This window comes from Gymnoscopelus microlampas (assembly GCF_963454915.1).
Source record: "Gymnoscopelus microlampas genome assembly, chromosome: 16".
In the NCBI taxonomy this organism is placed as follows: domain Eukaryota; kingdom Metazoa; phylum Chordata; class Actinopteri; order Myctophiformes; family Myctophidae; genus Gymnoscopelus; species Gymnoscopelus microlampas.
In genome coordinates this window covers 39,484,980-39,506,750 of record NC_139953.1, presented here as the reverse complement: position 1 = coordinate 39,506,750, position 21,771 = coordinate 39,484,980, and the positions used below count along the sequence as shown (strand labels likewise).

The following is a 21,771-nucleotide window of genomic DNA, read 5'->3' as shown; positions in this document are numbered from 1 at the left end:
TGTTTTATTTTTTCTTCTTGAAAGTCCTTCCTTTGGCCTTGACCTGGCCAAACATGGTGGTCATCTTCCTCTTGTTGTTGAAGGAGCTTTTCTTGCGTCGCAGGGTCTTGGCGTCTCTGCCGCGCATCCAGTCGTCCCTCTGAGCCTCCCACTTGAGCTGCTTCACCCCTGCGGGAAGAAGACACGACGACACAAGACGAGGGAGAGTTGAGGTCAAGCGGACGCTTTGAGCCATTGAGACCTGAAGCCGATTCTACATGTCTCCTAAATCTCAACAGTATTCTGAAAAACGTATGTTTCTATATCAGTGGTGCTCAATCTTTTTCATGTCAAGGACCCCCAAAATTATATGTATTTGGCCGAGGACCCCCATCAAAATATTTTGTTCCAGGGACCCCCCAGAAGCAAAGATTTGAGTTACAAATGTTCGCTTTAAAATACAGTATGTATATTCAAAGATTTGCACAAATGTTCACAATTGTTCAAAAGTTAAAACATAGCAGATCTACAAGACTGCTATTTTTTATATAGCCAAACTATAAAATATGGTTAAAGTGGTTAAAATGATTGTGACACTATATTAACTCATTTTGCTGGGGGTCCCCAGACCACACTTTGAGAACCAAGACTTAAAGCCAACCCCCACCAGGGGGTCTTTGAGAGGATTCAAGGGGGTCCCCCAGCTAAGTGATTGATAGCTAGGAACCCAAATGGACCTTTTAAGGGCTGTAACTCTGAGTGTGCAAATGGACCTGGTTCCATTTGCACACTCACAGACAGACAGACAGGGGGTCCTTGCGATAAATAAATAAAAAGTTTGAGAACCAATGCTTTAACAAGAGGAAGGCTGGACCCAACAGAATGGGTTCATCACCCAAAAGGGCGTTCTCTCTGTTGAGAAGATTATGTACTTTGGCTAGCATCTAGCTCACTGAATAAACATATTACAGACGATTTTGTTATTTCTTTTTTTATTTATTTTCTTTCAGTCTAGTGATCAGTCGTCCATCTATCTAGTCCCACATAGCAAAACAATTTGAGATATTCACTAGAGCTGTCACTCTTCATTCTATCGATGCTTTATTCAATTTAATCATATAATCAATAAATATTTATTGCTAGTTTGACCCATTCTAATAATCTTTAATCTTATGTAAATGACTGAGAACTTTTAATCCAATCCAAATCTTTACGGCCATTTTATAAAGGTCAATGTATTAACAGTCCGCCAGTGACAAAACCAACAAACACTGGCAGAGAGACTGGTTCAAAGTGTTGGGGTCTTACCTGCTTTGTCTGTGTTGGCCATGGCGTTCATACCGGTGCTGTCAAACATGGACCCGGCGTTCTCATCCAACATGGAACCAAACTGGAACAAACATTTACACCCAGGTTTCAATGTACAGATTATGGTTTTGATAGTATATTGTTCAGACTGACGCTAGGTTCTTGGTTTACCTGTGATCCTAGATTACTGAGGCACTTACACGTCTCTCTGCATTTGATGTATGTGTTTACCTTGCTTATTGCAAGTTGCTCTAGATAAGAGCGTCTGCTAAGTGCCTGAATTGTTCAAAATCACATCCCGACACCAGCAAGGCTGAGTTTGCTCAGACTGCAGGCAAACCTGATTTGTTCCTCACATCAGATCTTTAACCCATTAAGACCGGGGACGCGTCTGTGTCATTTTAGATTTCTTTGGCTATTCAAAAATAGCAGATCTACAAGCTCATAGCGCGGCACCGAGTGCCGCGCTATGAGCTTGTAGATCTGTTATTTTTGAAAAATCGTGTTTTTTTTTAAAATATTTTTTTCCAAAAAACTGTTAGGATTTAGAAAATGTTTAGAAGCGGCCTCAGGTCTTAATGGGTTAAGACTGACTGCCCATACTTATGTTCTCGTTGCTGTCGGACAGAAACCTTGCATCTCCATGTTTCACATGTTTATGTTTTGTCGTACATTTAATGCCCTATTTCCTCATACAAGAGAGTCACACACAAAAAAAAGAGTTTTAGAAAGTGATCAGATTGGATTTGTGTATTCAGACGGCGCCACAAATAGCCATTCTGCAAGCTTGTGACTGGGTTCCCACGGTCATGAAATTCCTGGAAATATTTTGCAAAATATTTTGATATCATTTTGTTCATAAAAAAACATGTCCCAAAACAAGTCTAGCATTACGACGTCCTGTATAATGAATACAGGACGTCACGTGTTAAAAATAATAGATCTACAACATACATGTGTATGTTGCACCGTGATTCGTTGTTAGCTTGTAGATCTGTTCCGTTTTTCACATGACACCTTTGTCCTTCGCTCGAGCCTGTCTTGGTGCATTGATAGAACACTGGTGTATATAGCCTCATTATTGCTTTTTATTACACGGCTTGGTTGAATGCTCGATTCTGATTGGTCAGTCATCGGTCATTATTTCTCGATAATGACCGCTGAGCTCAATAACGGACCGCTGTGTAATCAGAGACTCAGAACACCTGCTCATATCAACCTCCGCTGCTTTGTTTTATGCTTTATCCAACATGACAGCCATGTAAACAAACAACCAATGTCATTTACAACTAAACGTTGCTCTCAAGAATGTTTTTGAAAACATTTGAAGTGAGAAATAGACGATGCAATGACCGAAAAGTGATTCTATTTGATCCACTGCACTTCCTTGTTTATCGTGGCTACGGGGGAAATACCAAAACGCTCGCCCCAAAACACAGTCGCCCCGGGGCAAATCCGGCGGTATTACAGGCAAATCGGCAGTATATAGAATGGGGGGCGAGTTTTTTTCTATTTTGTCATTTGTTTTCCGAGGCAAACTCCGCCCAGCCCAATAGGCTACTTATGGAATACTTTCATTGCCGTAAGCAAGGAAATACTTCGTTTTGTTGTTACTTTATGTATTTATTAAGTAGCCGTGTAATAAGCGGGATAATGCATGGGGAGGCAGTCATTATTGAAATTTAAAGCCCTTCAGGGCGATTAACCGCCTCGGTGGTTAATCGCCACAGTCATTATTTCAATAATGACTGCCTCCCCATGCATTATCCCTTGCATATTATATACTTCAGAAAAGTTATGAAAAGGTTTTGAAAATTCATTGTTAAAAATGTGCGGGAACCCTGTTGTGAGCTTGTGGAACGGCTATTCTTGGCAAGCGACACCATAGCGCGTTGTACGATGTCGTATCCTGACTGAGACACTGAGAAATCAGATTTGAATCACTTTTCAAACCACCTACACTGTATAGGAATGTGGTTCACATCTGATCAGCACACATCTGTTTCCATGTTGGTTTGCTGTTCAGACTTGATAAAACCAAATCGGATTCTGGATAGGCCAAAAATCAAATTTGTACTGACAGTGTGAATATATATAATGTATAATATATATAAATAGATAATAATGATCTTACCTCCTCAGCAGACGCAAACATAGAGAAGTCCGCCTTCTTTGCTTTCTTTAATTTATTTTTCTTCTCTGGTTTAGAACCTAAGGTGTAGGAGGGAGTGTTACTCATCCACCGTGGCAAAAAAAACATTACTTATAACACATTACAAAGTGCTCAATACATAAATGTCAGTTAATATAGCCATAAATGTGTATTTATTTAACCCATTAAGACCGGAACGCATTTGTGGCATTTCAAGATTTCTTTGGGTTATTCAAAAATAGCAGATATACAAGCTCATAGCACGGCACCCGAGTGCCGCGCTATGAGCTTGTAGATCTGCTAATTTCTTTTTAAATAGTGAAAATGTATATTTTTTAAAGCGAACATTTTTAACTCTGTTACAACTGAGTTACAAAGTCCACGGCCAAATACATTTAAAAAAAAAAAACTGTTAGGATTTAGAAGACATTTGTAGCATCCCCAGAGGCAAATATTCGAGTTACAAATGTTTGCATTAAAAAATATATGTATTCGAAGATTTGCACACATTTTCACGATTTCTTTAAAAAATAGGTCTACAAGCTCATAGCGTGGCACTCGGTGCCGCGCTATGAGCTTGTATATCTGCTATTTTTGAATAGCCAAAGAAATCTTAAAATGACAGATGCGTTCCCAGTTGTAATGGGTTAATAAAGTTCTAACAACTGGTTCTTGACATCGCGTCCGGGGGACCACGAGGGGTCCAAGCGGACCTTTGTTACTCTGAGAGTGTACAAATTGAACCAAATGGACCCAATATCAAACCAGGGGTCCTTGAAATGAAACAAAACGGTTGAGCATCACTGAACAAACCTATGGATTCGGAGAAGTCCAGATCTTCTGTGATCTTCCTCTTGGTCTTCTTAGAGCGGGACGGCAGCTCCGGTTCCTCCTCTACGTCAGAGTCTGAAGAATGAGGCATACATGACAACATATTATATATATATAACAAAATAAAAACCAAATAAACTAAGCTATGATGACTAAAACTATGACTAAATATACTGACAATTTCGTCAACAAATAAAAACTAGACTAACATGTTAGGGGGGGGACTAGTGGAGAAGAGATCCAATAGAACTAAGACAAGTCATTTTATATGCGTGGGTGCCACACTCCGAAAAATATATCTACAAGCTCACAGCTTGTCAGCAAAAGTACCTAAAAATTGTACTCGAGTAAATGTGATAGGTTACTTTCCACCACTGGCTGGGTGTGATGCGCGAGCAAAATGTCCCCCTTGTGAAAATGGTAAATTACATGACATTTACATTTGATAAACCAAGTGTATTATGTACAACAACTACTCACCATCATCATCATCTTCCTCTTCATCAAGCTCTGGTACTGCGGAGAGAACACACACGTTAGCAAACCAATCAGTACACAGATTTCACATTATCAGTTATTAATATGTGGCTTACACACACACACACACACATACACAACTATTTGGATGTATTGATGAATGATACCAAAATAATGGAGATTGCCTTCTCACTTCCTCACTTGCCAATAGGCTCTATGCACAGCAGCCATATTGGAAATAAATTGGGCCTCTTTTTACTTCCTTCACAGGTGTTACCAATGATACTAATGAAGGCTCTGTTCCATTCTGGTCAGGGTGCTGATATAGTGCATGTTGGCTCACTAGAAACACTCCATTTTGGTTCCCAAATGGCCCCTTATGGGGGGTGTGTAACTCTGAGAGTGTACAAATGGAACCAAATGGACCCGTAAGGGTCCATTTGGTTCCATTTGTACACTCTCAGAGTTATGGGGGTCCTTGAAAATAAGGCAACCACTGTGCCACACTAAATGGAACAGAGCCTTAATTAGTATCATTGGTAACACCTGTGAAGGAAGTAAGGAAGGGCCCAATTCATTCCCAATATGGCTGCTGTGCATAGAGCCTATTAGCCCGAACTAGGGAAGCCAGGGTTAATTTGGTTAACATGGCGACCATTTTTGCTAGCTTTGCTTGAACGTGAATTGTTGTCAATTCAACCACCCGAGTCATCTAATACAGTGGTTCTCAAGGTGGGGTCCAGGGGCCCTCGGGTTCCTTGAGGGGGCTCCAAAAGGACCCATACAGGTCTGTAACTATGAGAGCGTACAAATGGAACCAAATGGACCCTTAAAAAAGGTCTGTAACTCTGAGAGCGTACAAATGGAAATCTCAGTTATTCTGGTCCTTGAAGTTAAAGACCTTTACAGGTCTGTAACTCGGAGAGTATAGAAATGGAACCAAATGGACCCCTTACGGGTCCATTTGGTTCCATCTCTATACTCTCAGAGTTATGGGGGTCCTTGAAATTCCCCCAAAAAGTTTGAGAACCACTGATCTTAACATCACCACTAACAAAAATATTAGTAATAGTATCAGAGAAGAGTATTTTGTTGATCCATACTCTCATCATCATCATCGTCGTCACCGTCTCCCTCGGGGCCCATGAAGGTTCCTCCCTCCTCCTCCAGCTCGTCTCCAAAGTCCTCCTCGTCCATGCTGCCCAGAGACACCTCCTCGTCGTCCAGGTCATCCATGTCCGCGTCAGAGTCCTCGGAGTCCGCCTCCGATCCCTGCTTCTTCTTCCCTTTACCGCTCTTCACGTCACTGACCAGAACATCACGTTAACAATGTTAACTTCATAATAACATAACAATAACAATAATATAACATAACAAAATAACATGATTTCAGTTAACTAAATTTTCTTTTCCAATTCTAGTTTTGGTTAATTCGTTTCAATCCGGGAACGCATCTGTGTCATTTTAGATTTTTAGCAATAACCATTCTTTTTAGACTTTGGCTATTCAAAATCGCGCAATGAGCTTGTAGATCTGCTATTTTTTAAACATCTTGGACATTTGTGCACATTTATGAATACTGGTACATATATTGTTTTTGAAACAACATTTTTAACTCAAATCTTTGCTTCTTGGGGGGTCCCTGGCACTAGCCTGGTAAACCATTCCCCTTCCGGAAATCTCATTTGCATTTAGATGAGTAAATGTGGGTTTACCAGGCTACCCTGCCCTGGAACAACATGTTTTGATGGGGATGTTTGGATGGTCCTTGACATGAAAACGTTTGAGCAGCACTGAAATAGCAACATTTGTTGAGACATTTGACAGTTACAAATGTTCGCTTTAAAAAATATATATATATATTCAAAGATTTGAGCTTGTATATCTGCTATTTTTGAATAGCCAAAAGAAATCTAAAATGACGAGAGATGTGTTCCCGGATTGAATGGGTTAACTGTAAGTGTCAAAGTTGTAAGTGAATCAGTTCTTACCCAGCAAAGTCCAGGTCATCTTCAGGTAGATCAATGAACAAATCGTCTCCCTCAGCAGAGTCTAAGAGTGCAAACACAAAAGACATTTGTTTATCTGTTGTGTTACATAAAACACAGGGCAAAGTTACGTACTATGCCTTTACGCGTAACCCACCCAGTATTCTCTCGAACTCGTCATCGTCCACCTCTTCCACGCTCTCCTGGTCGTCCTCTCTCTTAAGTCGACGCTTCTTCTGCTTCTCCTTCTCCTGCTTCTTGAAGAACCTGCCCAGAGGTCACAAAAGTACAATAAAGAAAGTGACCCATCTAGTCTGCTTCAAATAACTTTAATGACATAGACCAGGTGTCTTCAACAGGGGGTCCGGGACCCCTTGGGGGTCCTCAGAGCTACTATAGGGGGTCCGCCAAATTTTTGTGTGATAGGATTTAGTTTTTTTACAGTAACCACTTGAACCCTGCAATTCCTTTTCTGAGGGAAACGTTGGCCGAAAATAGCAGATCTACAAGCTCTCAACGCCTCGCGCTGCGAGGCGTTGAGAGCTTGGAGATCGGCTATTTTTGGCAAAGAGGCTATAGGTGTAGAGGGAAAAAAAGAGCAGACTAAGTTGAAAAAAAAAAACTTTAATCTGAAACTCAATTTTATACAATAATACAGAGGGGGTCCCTGCTTCATCTCTCTCTCAGCTAGGGGGTCCTTGGCCTGAAAACGTTGAAGAACCCTGCCATAGACGTCAACCAGTAAAAGTGTCCTACCCGACACCCGGGTCTTATGTCTCAATGGAAGAGTCCACCCGGCTTCGAATGCTATCAATGCATTTGAATGGGACATTTTATCACCCCATTGAATGGGCGAGTAGGCGACATACTGACCTACCCACGATTTATCACACCACCATTGAATGGGCGAAGTAATCGAGATTCTGACCTACCCGTCCCACAACAGTACCCACAACATGATTTACGATTCTGTGCCTATCGGTACATAACTCGGACGGCGGTGAGTAGGCTCAAGCGAACGTTGCAACGATCAGCACGGCAACTCACTCGCTTCAGCTCGCTCGGTGGTGCTTCACGTGGCTCCAGTTCGCTTGAGCTGCGCGCCTCCGCCATGGTCAAAACCGAAACTTAACTTATACAAGTCATCTCCTTTGGTAGGTCAGTATGTCCTGATAACACCCAATGAATGGTCTGATAATTTGTGGGTAGGTCAGTATGTCGCCTATACTTCGCCCATTCAATGGTCTGATAAAACGTGATAATGTCCCATTCAATGCATTGATAGCATCCGAATGGGATGGAAGAGTAGGGTGTGTGTGCTCTCTAGTGTGAAGTGTCAGAGTGTGTGTGTGTGTGTGTGTGGTCTCACCGGTGGAAGAAGATCTCGTCCACAGGGATCTGACTCTCGTCTTTCGACAGAAACGCCTCACAGTTCACTGGAAAACAGACAGACATCCTTCAACCACATGAAAACCCTAGTATCCCTATTCTGGCGCAAATTGTCCATCTACAAGCTCACAACGCGTCACATCGTGAGCTTGCAGATGGCCGATTTTCGGTAAAGAGATTTGGTATAGAAGGAGAAAAAGAGAAGGGGACTGAGTACAGAGCCCTGGGGGACTCCGATCAACAAAGTATCTGGGTTTAAGTGGTTATATCTCAAACAAAATGCTAAACCACTTTTTGAACGTAATTCTAAAATTACACTAAAATTACAATCTTTCTATCCAAAAAAACGTGTGTGATCTCTGGTTATTTAAATACAGCCAGACTACACTTGAACTGATTTCCTCATAAATGCTCATACAACTAGAAGAAAAAAAACCCCACAGAGACGATATCACACGACCAACGCACGGGTTCGTCTGATGCCCGGCTCTGCGCATGGTTGCCAGATCTGCTTATTACAATTTCCCCGCAATATTCTATTTTCAAATAGCCGATCTACAAGCGCACAACGCGTCACATCGCGACGCGTTGTGAGCTTGTAGATCTGCTATTTTCAAATGCTGGTTTCAAATGCTGGTTTTCCTTGACCTGGTTGCTTGTTTCTCTCACAGAATCTGGCAACACTGGCTCTGCGTCCATGATGTGACACAAAGCAGAAGAAATGAACTGACCTGCCAGAGAGCGGACGTGGTTGTTCAGGTATATCTTCTGTTTGGGTTGCATCACTGTGGTGTCTGTGTTTTCTGAGGAGGAAAGTGCAACAAAGTGCATTATCAAAACCACTCTCAACCTGGTGTCACTGTTTTGTCATTATACTGTAGGCAAAACTGTTATAATAATAATAATACATTTTATTTGTAACGCACTTTACATTTACAAATCTTAAAGTGCTTCATGACATACAAAGTCAAGAAAAGAGATACAAATTTAAAACAATGAAATGAATACAATTTCAAACAATGGCACGAGCCCCCCTTATGCACAACTAATAAAAAGAAGTTAGAAGTATAATTACGTTTTCCTTTGACTTGTTTGGGGTTCCTGAAGACGAAGCGGTCCAGGAAGCGGATCAGAGTGAAATCCTGCAGTGGATCTCCGGTGTACTGGATCAGTTGTCCCTGGACGATACAACACACACACACATCCAGGTCACCGACGATCACATTCCTTAACCACAAGAACCATAGCGTCCCTATTCTGGGGGTGAACATTTGGCAGGAAAATAGCCGATCTACAAGAGATGGGCCATTGTCACTGACGCGTGCTTATGTATACCACCGCTTTTCTAGGGAGACCCACTGTGATTGGCCAGTAGTCACTGTGATTGACAGTTCTCGTTTTTGCAATTATGCCTAAACCCAACCCTAACCTCAGTAAAACTATGCCTGCCAGGGAGCCAATCAGACACAGGTGAGGCGGGTCTATCCCATAAGGTTGGTGGAATCCATAATAACGCGTCACTGACAGGAGAAGCATGGAACTCTGGGAAAAACAATGCACTGGGTCTTTTCTATTGTCCAAGAGTGTTAGTTTAGCACCTGCCACCCGCAAACTAGATGCTGTAGTGCCATACCTGTATGATGGTCTTGGCAAACAGAGACACTGAGGGGTGGTAATGTTCTGAGAGCTGGAAGACACACACACACACACACACACACACACACACACACACACACACACACACACACACACACACACACACACACACACACACACACACACACACACACACACACACACACACACACACACACACACACACACACACACACAGCACATGAGAGAAACGATTAATTTACAGTTACATGTGAAGAACAAGCTAGAACATCACACTAGTAGATATATTGTGATGATAAAATAACAATAAAAACAATTTATGTCAACCTCATCTGCAAACCACTTTTCACCCCTTCTCCCAAATTAGTTTTTATCAACAAATACAAAAGATGCGGATACACAAGAATGTTACGAATGGCACTTGACGTCAAATGGTCAGACCGCATCAGAAGGTCAGAGAGAAAAGGATGAGACTGGCAGGACATTGTGTCAGGCACCCGGAACTGGTAGCGAGCATGGTGCACTACCTACGTAGACACACTGCGGCGTGACAGCCGAGCTAAAAAAAAACACTGCTGCGGGCAGCGATCGGTCGGTGTCGGCCAGTCCGCACTCTCGCATCGTAGGAAAGTTGATTCCTGATTGTTGAAAAAGGCGTAACCGCTAACCAGTATGTAAAAGTACGTACCCGCTGTAACTCCCACAGTGTGGAGCGGTCAGCACCACAGTATAGAGGGTTTCTGTGCAGAGGGTCGTACGTCTCCATGTTCTTCCCTGGTAAGAAACAATGGACACAGTTGACAATATGAGAAGACATAATTCATATTTCACCCCCAAAATAATCATATTTTAACGGGGGACCCTCACCTCCAAGCACTTGGAATTGTAGGAGTTGAGGCATTACATTATGTTTGACTCGGTAACAGATACATATTGTGAAAATAGCAGATCTACAAGCTCACAAATGTTTGACCATTTTTATAGTATAGTTTGTTGATTCCTTTTGACGCAGTATTATTTTAGAGGTATTAACACATTGGGTGCCAAAACCGTGATTTACCGTGTTATCAAAGAGCTAGCGCAGCTCTGGAATCACCCACGGTGACTCTGAGAAGGAAGGGACAGATGGATCACCGTGCCAAATAAAAATGGCTCCCGTCCGCTCCCATTCTCATTATCTCCTTGCAAAAAAACTCCTTAACTTTTTACAGTGGGGAAAACGAGTCCCGTTCGATCCGAGATCACTCCTCCATGGTGACTCACGTGAGAGATGTTATTGTTCCAGGCGTTAGCCAGGACCATCCACCAGAGCACGTGAGCGGAGCGGGTGGAAATGCCGCTCGGCGCTCCAGGGGGCCGGTTTCACGCTCGCTATTCGCTCACGTCAACTCCCCCCGCGCTCCGCTCCCCGTCGCTCCTCGCTCACGTTGATTTGCGCAAATCTCGCTCCACGCTCCGCTCAAACCGGGTCGCTCAACAGTAAAAAAAAAAGAAAGGAAAAAGAAAGTAGAAATTCTAATGAAATCTCGGTGCGCTGTGCACTGCGGATGTCTGTGTGTCTCTGAGTCCGTGCGACCGGGCATGCTCAAACATTCGGTGCGCGGCCCCCGCGAGGGCGGCCTGGAGCGGGAGGCGGTCCTCGCTCTGAGTAGCGCTCCAACCTTTTTATAACCAGCTCCGCGCTCACGTCAAAATCACGTCGCTCCGCTCGCGCTCCGCTCCGCTCACATGCTCTGCCATCCACCATCCTGCACGCATATATTGTTTACAATCGGGTGCTCGTCGTGGAGTCTGCAGCTGTAAACAGCGTAGCTTTACAAACGGTGAGATCTCTGGCACTCAACGTCACTTTTTTTAAATAAAACTCTGGCACCGAATGTGTTAAAAAGGTCTTAAAAGTCCTTAAAGCAGCACTATGTAACCTTTTAACAACTATATAGCATATTATGTCCCACAAAATGATAAAATTACATATTTAAGCAATAACAATCATCCTTCCATAAATGTATAGACTCAGGGGGGTCCCTGCTAGGGGGCGTGACTTTATTACTATGTACAGGGGAGATAATGAGTTTCATCCTGGCATTTGCCAAGGCTCCAAGGCAGAACTGTCAGTCAAAGCGAAGAGTGGCCAATCACATCGCGTCCTCGCCGGACATGCTTTTAGAGACTCTTGGGTAATGAAGTCAAAGACGTTGGGGCTGCCATGTTATTTGTGTCCAAAGTGGCCACTGATGCCCCAAATGAGTGCTTCTTTAAATTGTCACTTTAGAAATGTGCAGATACCCTGTATACACTTATACTGTATGTTGGTGTGTTTGCTGTCGAGTGAGGAAAACATTTAGCATATTAAGCTAATCATCTGGGGACCCCCCAAAAAAATCATCTGGGGAGCCCCCTGGGGGTCCCGACCAACAGGTTGAGGAACCACTGACACCAGATCCCGCGGATATGATCTTAACATCACACCTACCCTCCAGGTTCTGGTGATGTACCCATGATGCCGCGGGTCTGGGCGGTTCGGCGGTCAGTTCTGCACTCTGTCCTTCCTCGACTTTGTCGGCGTCCACAAATCGCTCCTCTTCGTCTTCGTCGTCAGCGGCGTCTTTGAACACCTCCTCCTCGCCGTCCTACAACACGAATACAATTATAATAATAACAGACAATGATGAGACAATAACAGAAACCGAGATGTTCCTTTTTAGTGATGCCGGGTTAAAAATGTATTGTTTGAATACTTTATTAGTCAGAAATGTAAAACAGCACGAGGTACAGTAAGACGTTAAAGCTAAAAGGATAACACAAAAAGGTCCTGGGGACTTGTCTCCACTGTGTTCCTATGTATTCAATTCATCAACAAAACATACAAAATGAACACAAAAATACATACAGTATCGTCAACAAATACAAACACTATATGTACAAAAGAGATGGGGAAAAATATGTTTATCTCCTTTTTTGGTCTCCTGATAGAGGTTTTTAACCCATTAAGACCTGAGGCCGATTCTCCGAATCGAAGTTCTCACAAATCAGTAGTTCTCACACTTTCAAGATTTTCTAAAAATGTTCAAAAATAGCAGATGTACAAGCTCACAGCGCGTGACGCGCTGTGAGCTTGTACATCTGCAATTATTTTGAATAGCCAACACAAAAATCTAAAATGACACGGATGCTTTCACGGTTTTAAATAAGAATTGAATACATTAAATATCAATACGAGGCAACTTAAAAATATATATTTTCTAATGGTAATGGATCGAGAGAGAGCATTTTCGTCCAAACTAGCAACATCAACTAACCCACGGGCAGCAGAACTCGACAAAAGGGTAAATTCAGCGCGTCAACGTGACGTCAACGGTGTCGTGGCGTCTCTCCTCACCTGGTTGTTATCCTGCAGCAGGAGGCAGAGGCCCGGCTTGTTCTTCATGACCTCTGACACCAGGAAGAGGGCGCCGCAGGCGAAGGTGGCGTTCTGCTCCTGGCTGACCTGCAGCAGCCTCTTGACGAAGGCCTTGACCCTCCTCAGCACGATGTCTGCCTTCATGGACTTGTAGAGCAGGTTGAGGAACATGCTCTGTCTGGAGCTCACGCACAGGCCCGGGTCCAGAAGCTTCCTGACGACCACAGACACATACACAACCGCATTAGATTAGATGCGACCATAAACATTATGTCATGGTCGGTCGGTCGCTTTCTCTCTCTCTTTCTGTCGGTCTCTCTCACACGCAATTGTGTGCATTATGTGATGGTCTCTCTATCTCTCTCATCCTGCAGTGCTATGTGATTTAAGGCTCTGCCGATATCAACTGCGCAACCATTTCTAACAATAACCGTTACCGGTACGTACCGGTACCTGCCTCATATGATTGATGCTGTAACGAGACAGCCATTATTTCCTAAAAAAAATGCTACCTAGGAAGCTTCCTTGCAACTGAGACGGAGCCATTAGGTGTGAACTGCCTTTGACTTCATGGTGGAAGAACTTTAAACTAGGGCCCGACCGATGCCAGATTTTCCGGTCCGATGCTGATCTTGACTCCTAACCCACCAATTATCCATGTCGACTTACGAGCTCACAATCATCTATCTTTAAAATTAATGAATGATCACCTATAATGGATATAACACGCTTGAAATAGGGATGCCAGGATTTAAGTGGTTAAAAATAGGGGCAGCGTATTTTCAGATACCGATGTTGTCAAAAACAGTAAAATAATGACCGAAACATCGGTCTGGCCGATAGCTCCATTGAAAAACAACAACAAAGTTAGACAACAGTACTTGTAGAGTGCCACGTAGTAGCGATCTGAGATGGTCTGCTGACAGTCCATGGCCTGGAACAGCAGCATGAGAGCCTGCACTGCCGTGTTGAACCTGACCATGTGAACCACCTTGAACAGCGTGTCCAACTGCTCCTTCACCTAAACAACAACAACAACAACAACAGGAGTGCAACAGTTAATCCAACTGATCCATTATAAATCGTTGCTGTAGGGCAGAAACCTCTTATCTCCATATTTTAACTTTTTGTGTTTTTTTCTCGTAAATTAATGCAACGCCTTGTGAGCGCCTTGTGAGCTTGTGGATCAGCTGATTCAGTCTGCGGCCAAATACATAATTAGTCTGGAGGTTTACCTTGTCGTCCCCTGCCTTGGTGTAGGGATAGGCGCGGTTGACGCCGGTCAGCAGCGCTCCCAGCATCTTGGAGTTGACGTCCTTGTTCTTGACGCAGGCGCGGAAGAAGGAGAAGTACATGGAGATGAGCTTGGTGGCCAGCTCCGCCTCCTCGTGGCTGAGCAGCACCTGGTGGAGAGAGAGGAAGCAGACCAAAAACAATGATATATCGTTGCATTTGAACTTTTTGTGTTTTTCGACGATAAAGTAGGCTATTCTCTAGGAGGGGCAGGATGATTTGATTGACAAGCTACACAACCAATAGCATTCATTCCCCGCCCCCGCTCTTGATTGACAAGCTACCCAACCAATAATGGTCTGGTCTCATTCTGCAGGACGCGATATTGAAAGATGGCGGACCTACAGTCTTGGAACAATCGGCTTCATTTTCGGTCTGTAGAAAGCATGGGAGTGGCTTTGTCCATCTCATTTATACAGTCTATGATTTGGACTCACACCGGTTTGTTTGCACCCGTCTGGCACCTCGCCGATACATGCGTCGCAGGGTTATGACGCAAATTATGACATATTGACAGACATGTTGAAACTTTGTATTTATTCTACACATTTTTACAATATTGTAGAACATAAGAATGTATGTGCCATGTTTGGCAGACCACAGCAACGATAAATAAAAATGTATATATTGTGGCATCACGAGGGGACAGGTGGTAGATGGGTGCTATATTCCTACACCCAAAATGGCCGTTGTAGAAAGAACTGCAACTCCCAGGGTGCCTCAGCACACAAACAAGTGTGGGTGTTTGAGGCACCTAATTGAGGCAGAACTGGGAGAGCAAACAAACAGGACAGAGACACACAGAGGACTGGATGGAGCTGGACCCCAGGACAGAAAGGGAAGGCTTGTGTTAAGTAACCGTGTGGACTTTGTTTGGACTTAAGAACATTATTCTCCCTTTGCGGACATTTATGTTTCCTTTGAAAATTGCCTTATGTTGGCCTACCTGAGTTATTTACCTGTGGGAAAATAAAACTAATTTAGTTTTCACCCTGGATTTTGCACCGGCTTCGAATGCTACCAATGCATTGAATGGGAGATTATCACGTTTTATCAGTCCATTGAATGGGCGAGTAGGTGACGAGTAGGCGATACATAGACCTACCCGCGATTTGTCAGACCATTCATTGGGCGTAATCAGGAGCTACTGACCTACTTTGGAGGCGGAGCAGTCCCCACAACAATATTTACGATTCTGTGCCTATCGGTACATAACTCCAACGGCGCTGAGTAGGCTCAGGCGAACGTTGCACCGCTCAGGACGGCAACTCGGTCGCTTTAGCTCCCTCGGTGGTCCTTCACGGGGCTCCAGCTCGCCTGAGACTGCACGCCTCCGTCATGGTCCGAAACCAAAACAACCAAAACCAAAACCGAAACTGAACTATTTAAGTCATCTCCGTTGGTAGGTCAGTATGTCTTGATAACACCCAATGAATGGTCTGATAAATCGCGGGTAGGTAAGTAGGTCGCCTACTTCGCCCATTCAATGGTCTAATAAAAGGTGATAATGTCCCATTCAATGCATTGATAGCATCCGAATCAGGTGGGATTTTGCCTGTTTGATTCTGCACTGCCTCGCACTAGCCCGCTCCATACCTCTCATGACATTACAATATGAAGAAAATAAATATTGTTAATTTTCATATCTTTTACTAAAGAGCCGCGGGGTAGCTGACCCCCGTACTACAGCGTCACACAAAAAGCATCAAAAGTAGCAGATCTACAAGCTCGAAACGCGTCGCTTCGCGACGCGTTTCGAGCTTGTCGATCGGCTACTTTTGCTAATTTTTTTTTATTTGGAACCAAATTTTGGAACCAAATTTTCTTTGTTTTTTACATAAACAAAGAAAAGTAAAGAAGTGAGCAGGTACCTGGTTGAGGAAGCAGACGGCGTAGTACTGGGCCTTGGGGCTGATGTTGGGCCTGAACATGAGGCGCTCCACCTCACTGCACACCACGCCCTTCATGTTGGGGTGCTCGTGGAGCAGGGTCTCCAGGAGGTACGACGCCTTGGCCGCCGTCTGAGACTCGGGGTCCCCCACTTTGTTGACCACCTTTCAAGAGAGAGAGATTTTATAGAATCGGCCTTCTATCGATTAGTCACCCCATGGAGACTTGAATTTATGGATATGTTTTAGTTTTTGTCGCATTCCTAAGCCAATAATTTGATGACCAGCGGACCGGTAGGCAGAGGTTCCGGTAGGAGACACAAAGGAGACTCTTTGTGTCTCCTACCGGCACCGCTGCCGGTCATCAAATTATTGGCTTATAGGAATGGGACAAAAACAAAAAAAATATCCATGAATTCAAGTCTCCATGGGGTGACTAATCGATAGAAAAAAAGTCATTTTGGGGGTGAACTGTCCCTTTAATGTGTTAAAACAATTAGAAACAACAGAAAAATAAGACCGGTTGTTTGCTTCCCACTGCTTGGGGGAATCCATGATCTATGTTCACCAGTGTTGATTATTTTGACAGCAAATCTTTATTTAGTTTTAGCCATAGTCTTTTGAATACAATTCCATTTAATTTTAGTCATATTTCAGCCATATGAAATGTTTTAGTTTTTGTCTAGTTGTAGTCGACTAAATCGACAATAGATTTAGTCGACAAAAATGTATTTTGGTGGTGCCTTGATGGCGTCGTAATGGTTGATTTTACACTTGGTTGCATGCTGAAAATAGCCGATCTACAAGCTCACAACGCGTCGCAGCGTGTTGTGAGCTTGTAGATCTGCTCTTTTCAGAGCGCAACACCCGAGAACAACCAATCGTCATAGTTTTAGTCGACAAAATCAACACAATGTTGTTCACCTGTATGAGCAGCGCCTTCTCCTGTTCGGGTCGGCCGCACAGCAGCCGGTGAGCGGTGGCCAGGGCCTTGGCCTTGTTGGCCGCCACGGTGTCGTGTGCCACCCCGTCCAGCGCCGTCACGAACTCGGCCACGTGGCGCTTCAGGCGGTCCTCGAAGTACCAGAGGACGAGCCGGCGGTCGCGGGAGTCCCGGTTCCCGCTGGCCATCTCCTCCAGCCGGTCGAAGGGCCGCTGGGCGAAGTGCCGCAGCTTGCGGCCCTCCGGCAGCAGGTCGGACAGCAGCAGCTCCGCCAGCGTGTCCAGGGCCATCATACCTATGGTAGGGACGAGTGTCAGAGTTAGGGTCCGAGTAGGAACCGCCGGCTACCAGGCATACAGTGATCATTTCGTTGACTAAAACTATGACGAAAAATGTTCGCCGACTACCTTTTTCCACTGACAAAAACTAAATAAAAACTACGCCATGATGACTAAAACTATGACTTAATATATTGACAATTTTGTCAACAAATTAAAAACTAGACTAAAATGTTAGGGAGGGACAAGTGGAGAAGAGATCCAGTAGAACTAAGATAAGTAACATAACGCTCGGCTGCGCCCAGGTGTTGCTTTCCGAAAATAGACAACGACAATCCCAGCAAAAGTAGTTAATATACTGTAGTATCATAATCATTTGAACCACTTTATCCATTTATACGTTGGCTATTCAGAAATAGCAGATCTATAAAAATGAAGGATTCGTTATGGATAATCATTTAAGGGTCCAGTAAGTTTCCTATAAATGAAGCATAAAGCAACTGCTTTCTGTATCAGAGGTTACTATCTATCCATTACATTTCTTCTACTGAAAATCATTGATGTAAAATTATTTGACAGGGACAATTGTTTTTGGTTAATTAAAAAAATATATTTTTTAGAACAAAAATGTTTCAGCATTGGGCTCTATTTCAGATACTACTGATATACACAGCTAGTAATAGCAAATACAATTTACTTCAGTTAACGTTTAACAAAAATAGGTCAACATTTGACCTATTTTTTTTTTACCATTATGGAACCGAAACGGGGAAAAGATCAGAAGAACCGGAATCAGATAGGCAGAATCTGAAATCGATAAAATCCCAAACGATTACCCATCCCCAAAAAATCCTACCTTGGCGCCGGCTGGCCTTCTTGGTCACCATGTTGACGAGGTTGTCCACGTGCTCCAGCGTGTGCACGGGGGCGTCCTGGATCAGCACCGTCATGGCCGCCATGCGATCGGGCAGCGTTCCCGTGGAGACCACGTTCTTCATCCAGGCCGTGTTGGCGCCCTTCTGCATGCTCTTGCGGGTCTTGTACAGCTCGGCCTCGGCCTCAAACAGCTGCTGGGCCAGAGCCTTGTACTGGTTGACCACAGACGTGTCCTGAGGTGGTCCCGAAGAGTCTGGGGTCTCCGCCGAGTACTCCAAATCGTACCATTTACCGCCGGGCTTCACCAACAGGAACTGTGTCAGGGAATTTGTCAAAGGTATCGTTTAGCAATTGTTGAGACGAACGGAGTCGGCATTTAGTGCCACGCTATGAGCTTGTATATCTGCTATTTTTGAGGAGCCAAAGAAATCTAAAAATGACACAGATTCTTTCCCGGTCTGAATGGGTTAAACATTCAGGGTGGTGGTACAATAGTTCTTTAGGGAAAGCAGATAGAGAGAGTAGTTCTATACAAAGATAAGAACTTGCTTGTGTCACAACCAGGTCCAAGCTGTACACAAAACAATAAATACCGGGCCTGTGCCATGGCATCATGACTCTTATAATATGCAAAATGTCAGAACTTATTAAGGCAAAAGCTTAACTACATAATAACAATATATACGGTACAATTGTGCCACAATTCTTCCTCACCTGTCTGGGCTGGAACTCGAACACAGTGGCGCTCTGCTTGGCGTTCTTCCTGGCGTTCTTCTTTGTCTTTTTTTCCTTCACTTCTTGCGTGTCTTTGCTGGCCTCTGGATCTTTCTTGGCTTTGGCCTTCTTGCTTTCCTTCTGGCTGGCGTCCTCGGATGATTGGCCTTCTGTCTGAGCAGTGTCCTGGGGAGTACAGAAGGACTGTCACAGTTAGTACATAATCACCTGTTATTTGAGCTAATCGCAATTATTTTGCATAATCCTTAGCGTCGTCTCCATTCATCTGTATAAAACAATGTTGTCCACTTTTAAACTGGCCTCCCTTTTTGGGGCATATAACGAGGCACATCGTGACACACTGTGTTCTTATAGATCGGCTATTCTTGCAGACTCAAAATGTCACGCTCACGACGACGGCTCTAACCTGGGAAGCTCCACCCCCCGGTTCTTCCGGTTCTTCTGGTTGGTCGGGTACGATCTGCTGCGCGGCGAACGAGCGGATGCCGATCTGGGCGATAAACTTCTCCAGCTCGCCGTCCTCCAGGTCGTCTATGGCTCCTTTCTTTCCTCCGTCCATGAGCTCGTTGTCCTCGTTGTCGTCGGTCATGCTGGCGAGCATCACGTAGTCGGCCTGCAAGACGCAAGTGTGGAAAAAGCTTCAGTCATCATGTTTCACACATCAACAGTTCCCAACCTTTTCTGGATCATCAGGGCCCACTTGGAAATCTTGACCCACCCATCTTAACCTAGTAAGATCTGAGGATGATTCAAAAAAATGTCTTCTAAATACTAACAGTTTTCTGAAAAAGCTTATGTTGCTACATCAGTGGTGCTCAAACTTTTTCGTGTCAAGGATCCCCACAATCTCAACATATTTGGTGCCAGGGACCCCCCAGAAGCAAAGATTTGGGTTAAAAATGTTCAACAATATTTTCACGATTTTTGAATAGCAAAAGGATGCTATAAGCCAAAGTGTGCTACAGTATATCTAAAATAACACAGATCCTTTCCTGGTTTTAATGGGTTAACACGGCAGCCATTCGCATGGATTAAAGCAGAAACAAATTTCACGACTGAAACGTTTTGTTAGGCCAAGTCCTAATCTGTGATTTGTGAAAGAGCGTGAATAGGAGCCCCCTCACACACACACTGCGCTGGGTTTCATAAACAAGCAAAATATGTAAAATAATTAGAATGTTTTGGTAGCCATACAGCCAGCCATTTGGAGAAATTGCATATTGAGGCTTTTTAACCTTTGCTTTTATGACATATGCAATTAGGGTTTTATGGAAGATTGAACATGTATTATATCATGTAATATATCGTTACACGCTTCCATAGAAGTCAGCATCCAAATGACTGACATCAGTCGTGGAGACTGAGAACTTTATTCTATGCATTCGGCTGCCGTGTTAAATGGTCAGATGTGGAACATTAAATATATGTTATTTAACCCATTTAGACCGGGAACCCCTATACGTAACTATACCTTTTTAATCAGGGAACCCCTTTTGGGGTTATTGTTGCCATGTACAGTATATAGCGACATACATTCTTTAAATAAATATTTGAAGTTTTTCAAAAAACTTAGGTCAGGATTTAGAAGTTTTTTTTAGAATCAGCCTCAGGTCTAACTGGGTTAATGTAATCTTGAGTGTTTTGCCAATTATAACAGTAGCTGGCTACAGTAGTCAGTTTCGATGCATAATTCATCAATTCCCTAATGACATTACATTCACATAAAACTCAGGTCAAGTCTAACTAAAGGCTGCAGTGAAAGTGCCCTGAACATATAATTAATACTGTTGTGACAGTATTCACAATACTGTTGTGTTCATGTGTGTGAAATATTACATCCATAAAACCTGAGTATAATAATAACAATAATAATAAGTGGTGCAAGGTCATCATCTCTGTACAGTAAACACCAAACAGAACACATTCCACTGATGCCATTAGCCATAATAATAGTGTCATGACAATTTAGGCATTTAGCAGATGCTCTTAATCCAGGGTTATTTACAGTAAGCAAGGTAAACATGAGATAATACATAATATGTAAAGAACAAACCTATCATCAGTCTAAATAATCTGTACATTGAAACTATACAAACTATAGGAGGCATCTGTCTACATAACATCATCAATTTACATTTTAACCTTTGCATAATTACAATGTAATAAGCATGATATTGTGATATTAATGTGTTGTGTGTGTTTTAAAGGTATATTTACTTGAGTTCCCCCCCATCTCAACACATCCTCTATCTTCAGCTCGTCGTTGTCTTCTTTCTGCTTTGGCTCTTCTTCTCCACCACCAGCCTCATCCTCCTCTTCGTCATGTTCCTCTTGAGGCTTGACTTCAAGTTCGTTAAATTTAGTCATTTTGTTATTATTTCTTTTCTTCTGCTTCTTGTTTTTGGGAGCCATGCTGGAAAGAAAAGCAGCATGGATTACTGTGGACGAACGACCCGGAAGTGGAACACCACCACCAGCACCAGTGTTGCCCGGTTTTGTGAGAGAAATAAGCAACCAGGTCTAGGAAAACAAGCCCAAAAGAAGGAACATGAGCACTTTAAACCGTACGCACAAAACATTTTCAGATGGGGGTTAGGGACGAATACATATTAATTT

At 43.4% G+C, this 21,771-nt stretch overlaps 1 protein-coding gene across 2 annotated transcripts; it reads right to left on the bottom strand.

The window, feature by feature from the left end:
* Positions 1-4: 4 nt before the first annotated feature.
* Positions 5-21,598, bottom strand: cebpz (CCAAT enhancer binding protein zeta; the record flags this gene model as incomplete). 2 transcript variants are annotated; one of them, XM_084081694.1, is made up of 23 exons in its annotated part: positions 21,373-21,598; positions 19,562-19,768; positions 19,135-19,320; positions 18,401-18,734; positions 17,248-17,561; positions 16,306-16,488; positions 14,377-14,544; positions 14,023-14,162; positions 13,121-13,355; positions 12,215-12,371; positions 10,430-10,515; positions 9,758-9,811; positions 9,200-9,302; positions 8,856-8,927; positions 8,105-8,171; positions 6,893-7,002; positions 6,739-6,799; positions 5,851-6,053; positions 4,751-4,786; positions 4,253-4,345; positions 3,422-3,498; positions 1,288-1,369; positions 5-168 (listed from the first exon to the last, which is right to left on the bottom strand). In XM_084081694.1, exons 1-23 carry the CDS (start codon positions 21,565-21,567, stop codon positions 5-7), a joined length of 3,327 nt encoding a protein of 1,108 aa, XP_083937820.1. In that variant the 5' UTR covers positions 21,568-21,598. The 2 variants fall into 2 exon arrangements, with proteins under 2 accessions (XP_083937820.1, XP_083937821.1); XM_084081695.1 differs by having other exon boundaries at positions 4,751-4,780.
* Positions 21,599-21,771: the final 173 nt, after the last annotated feature.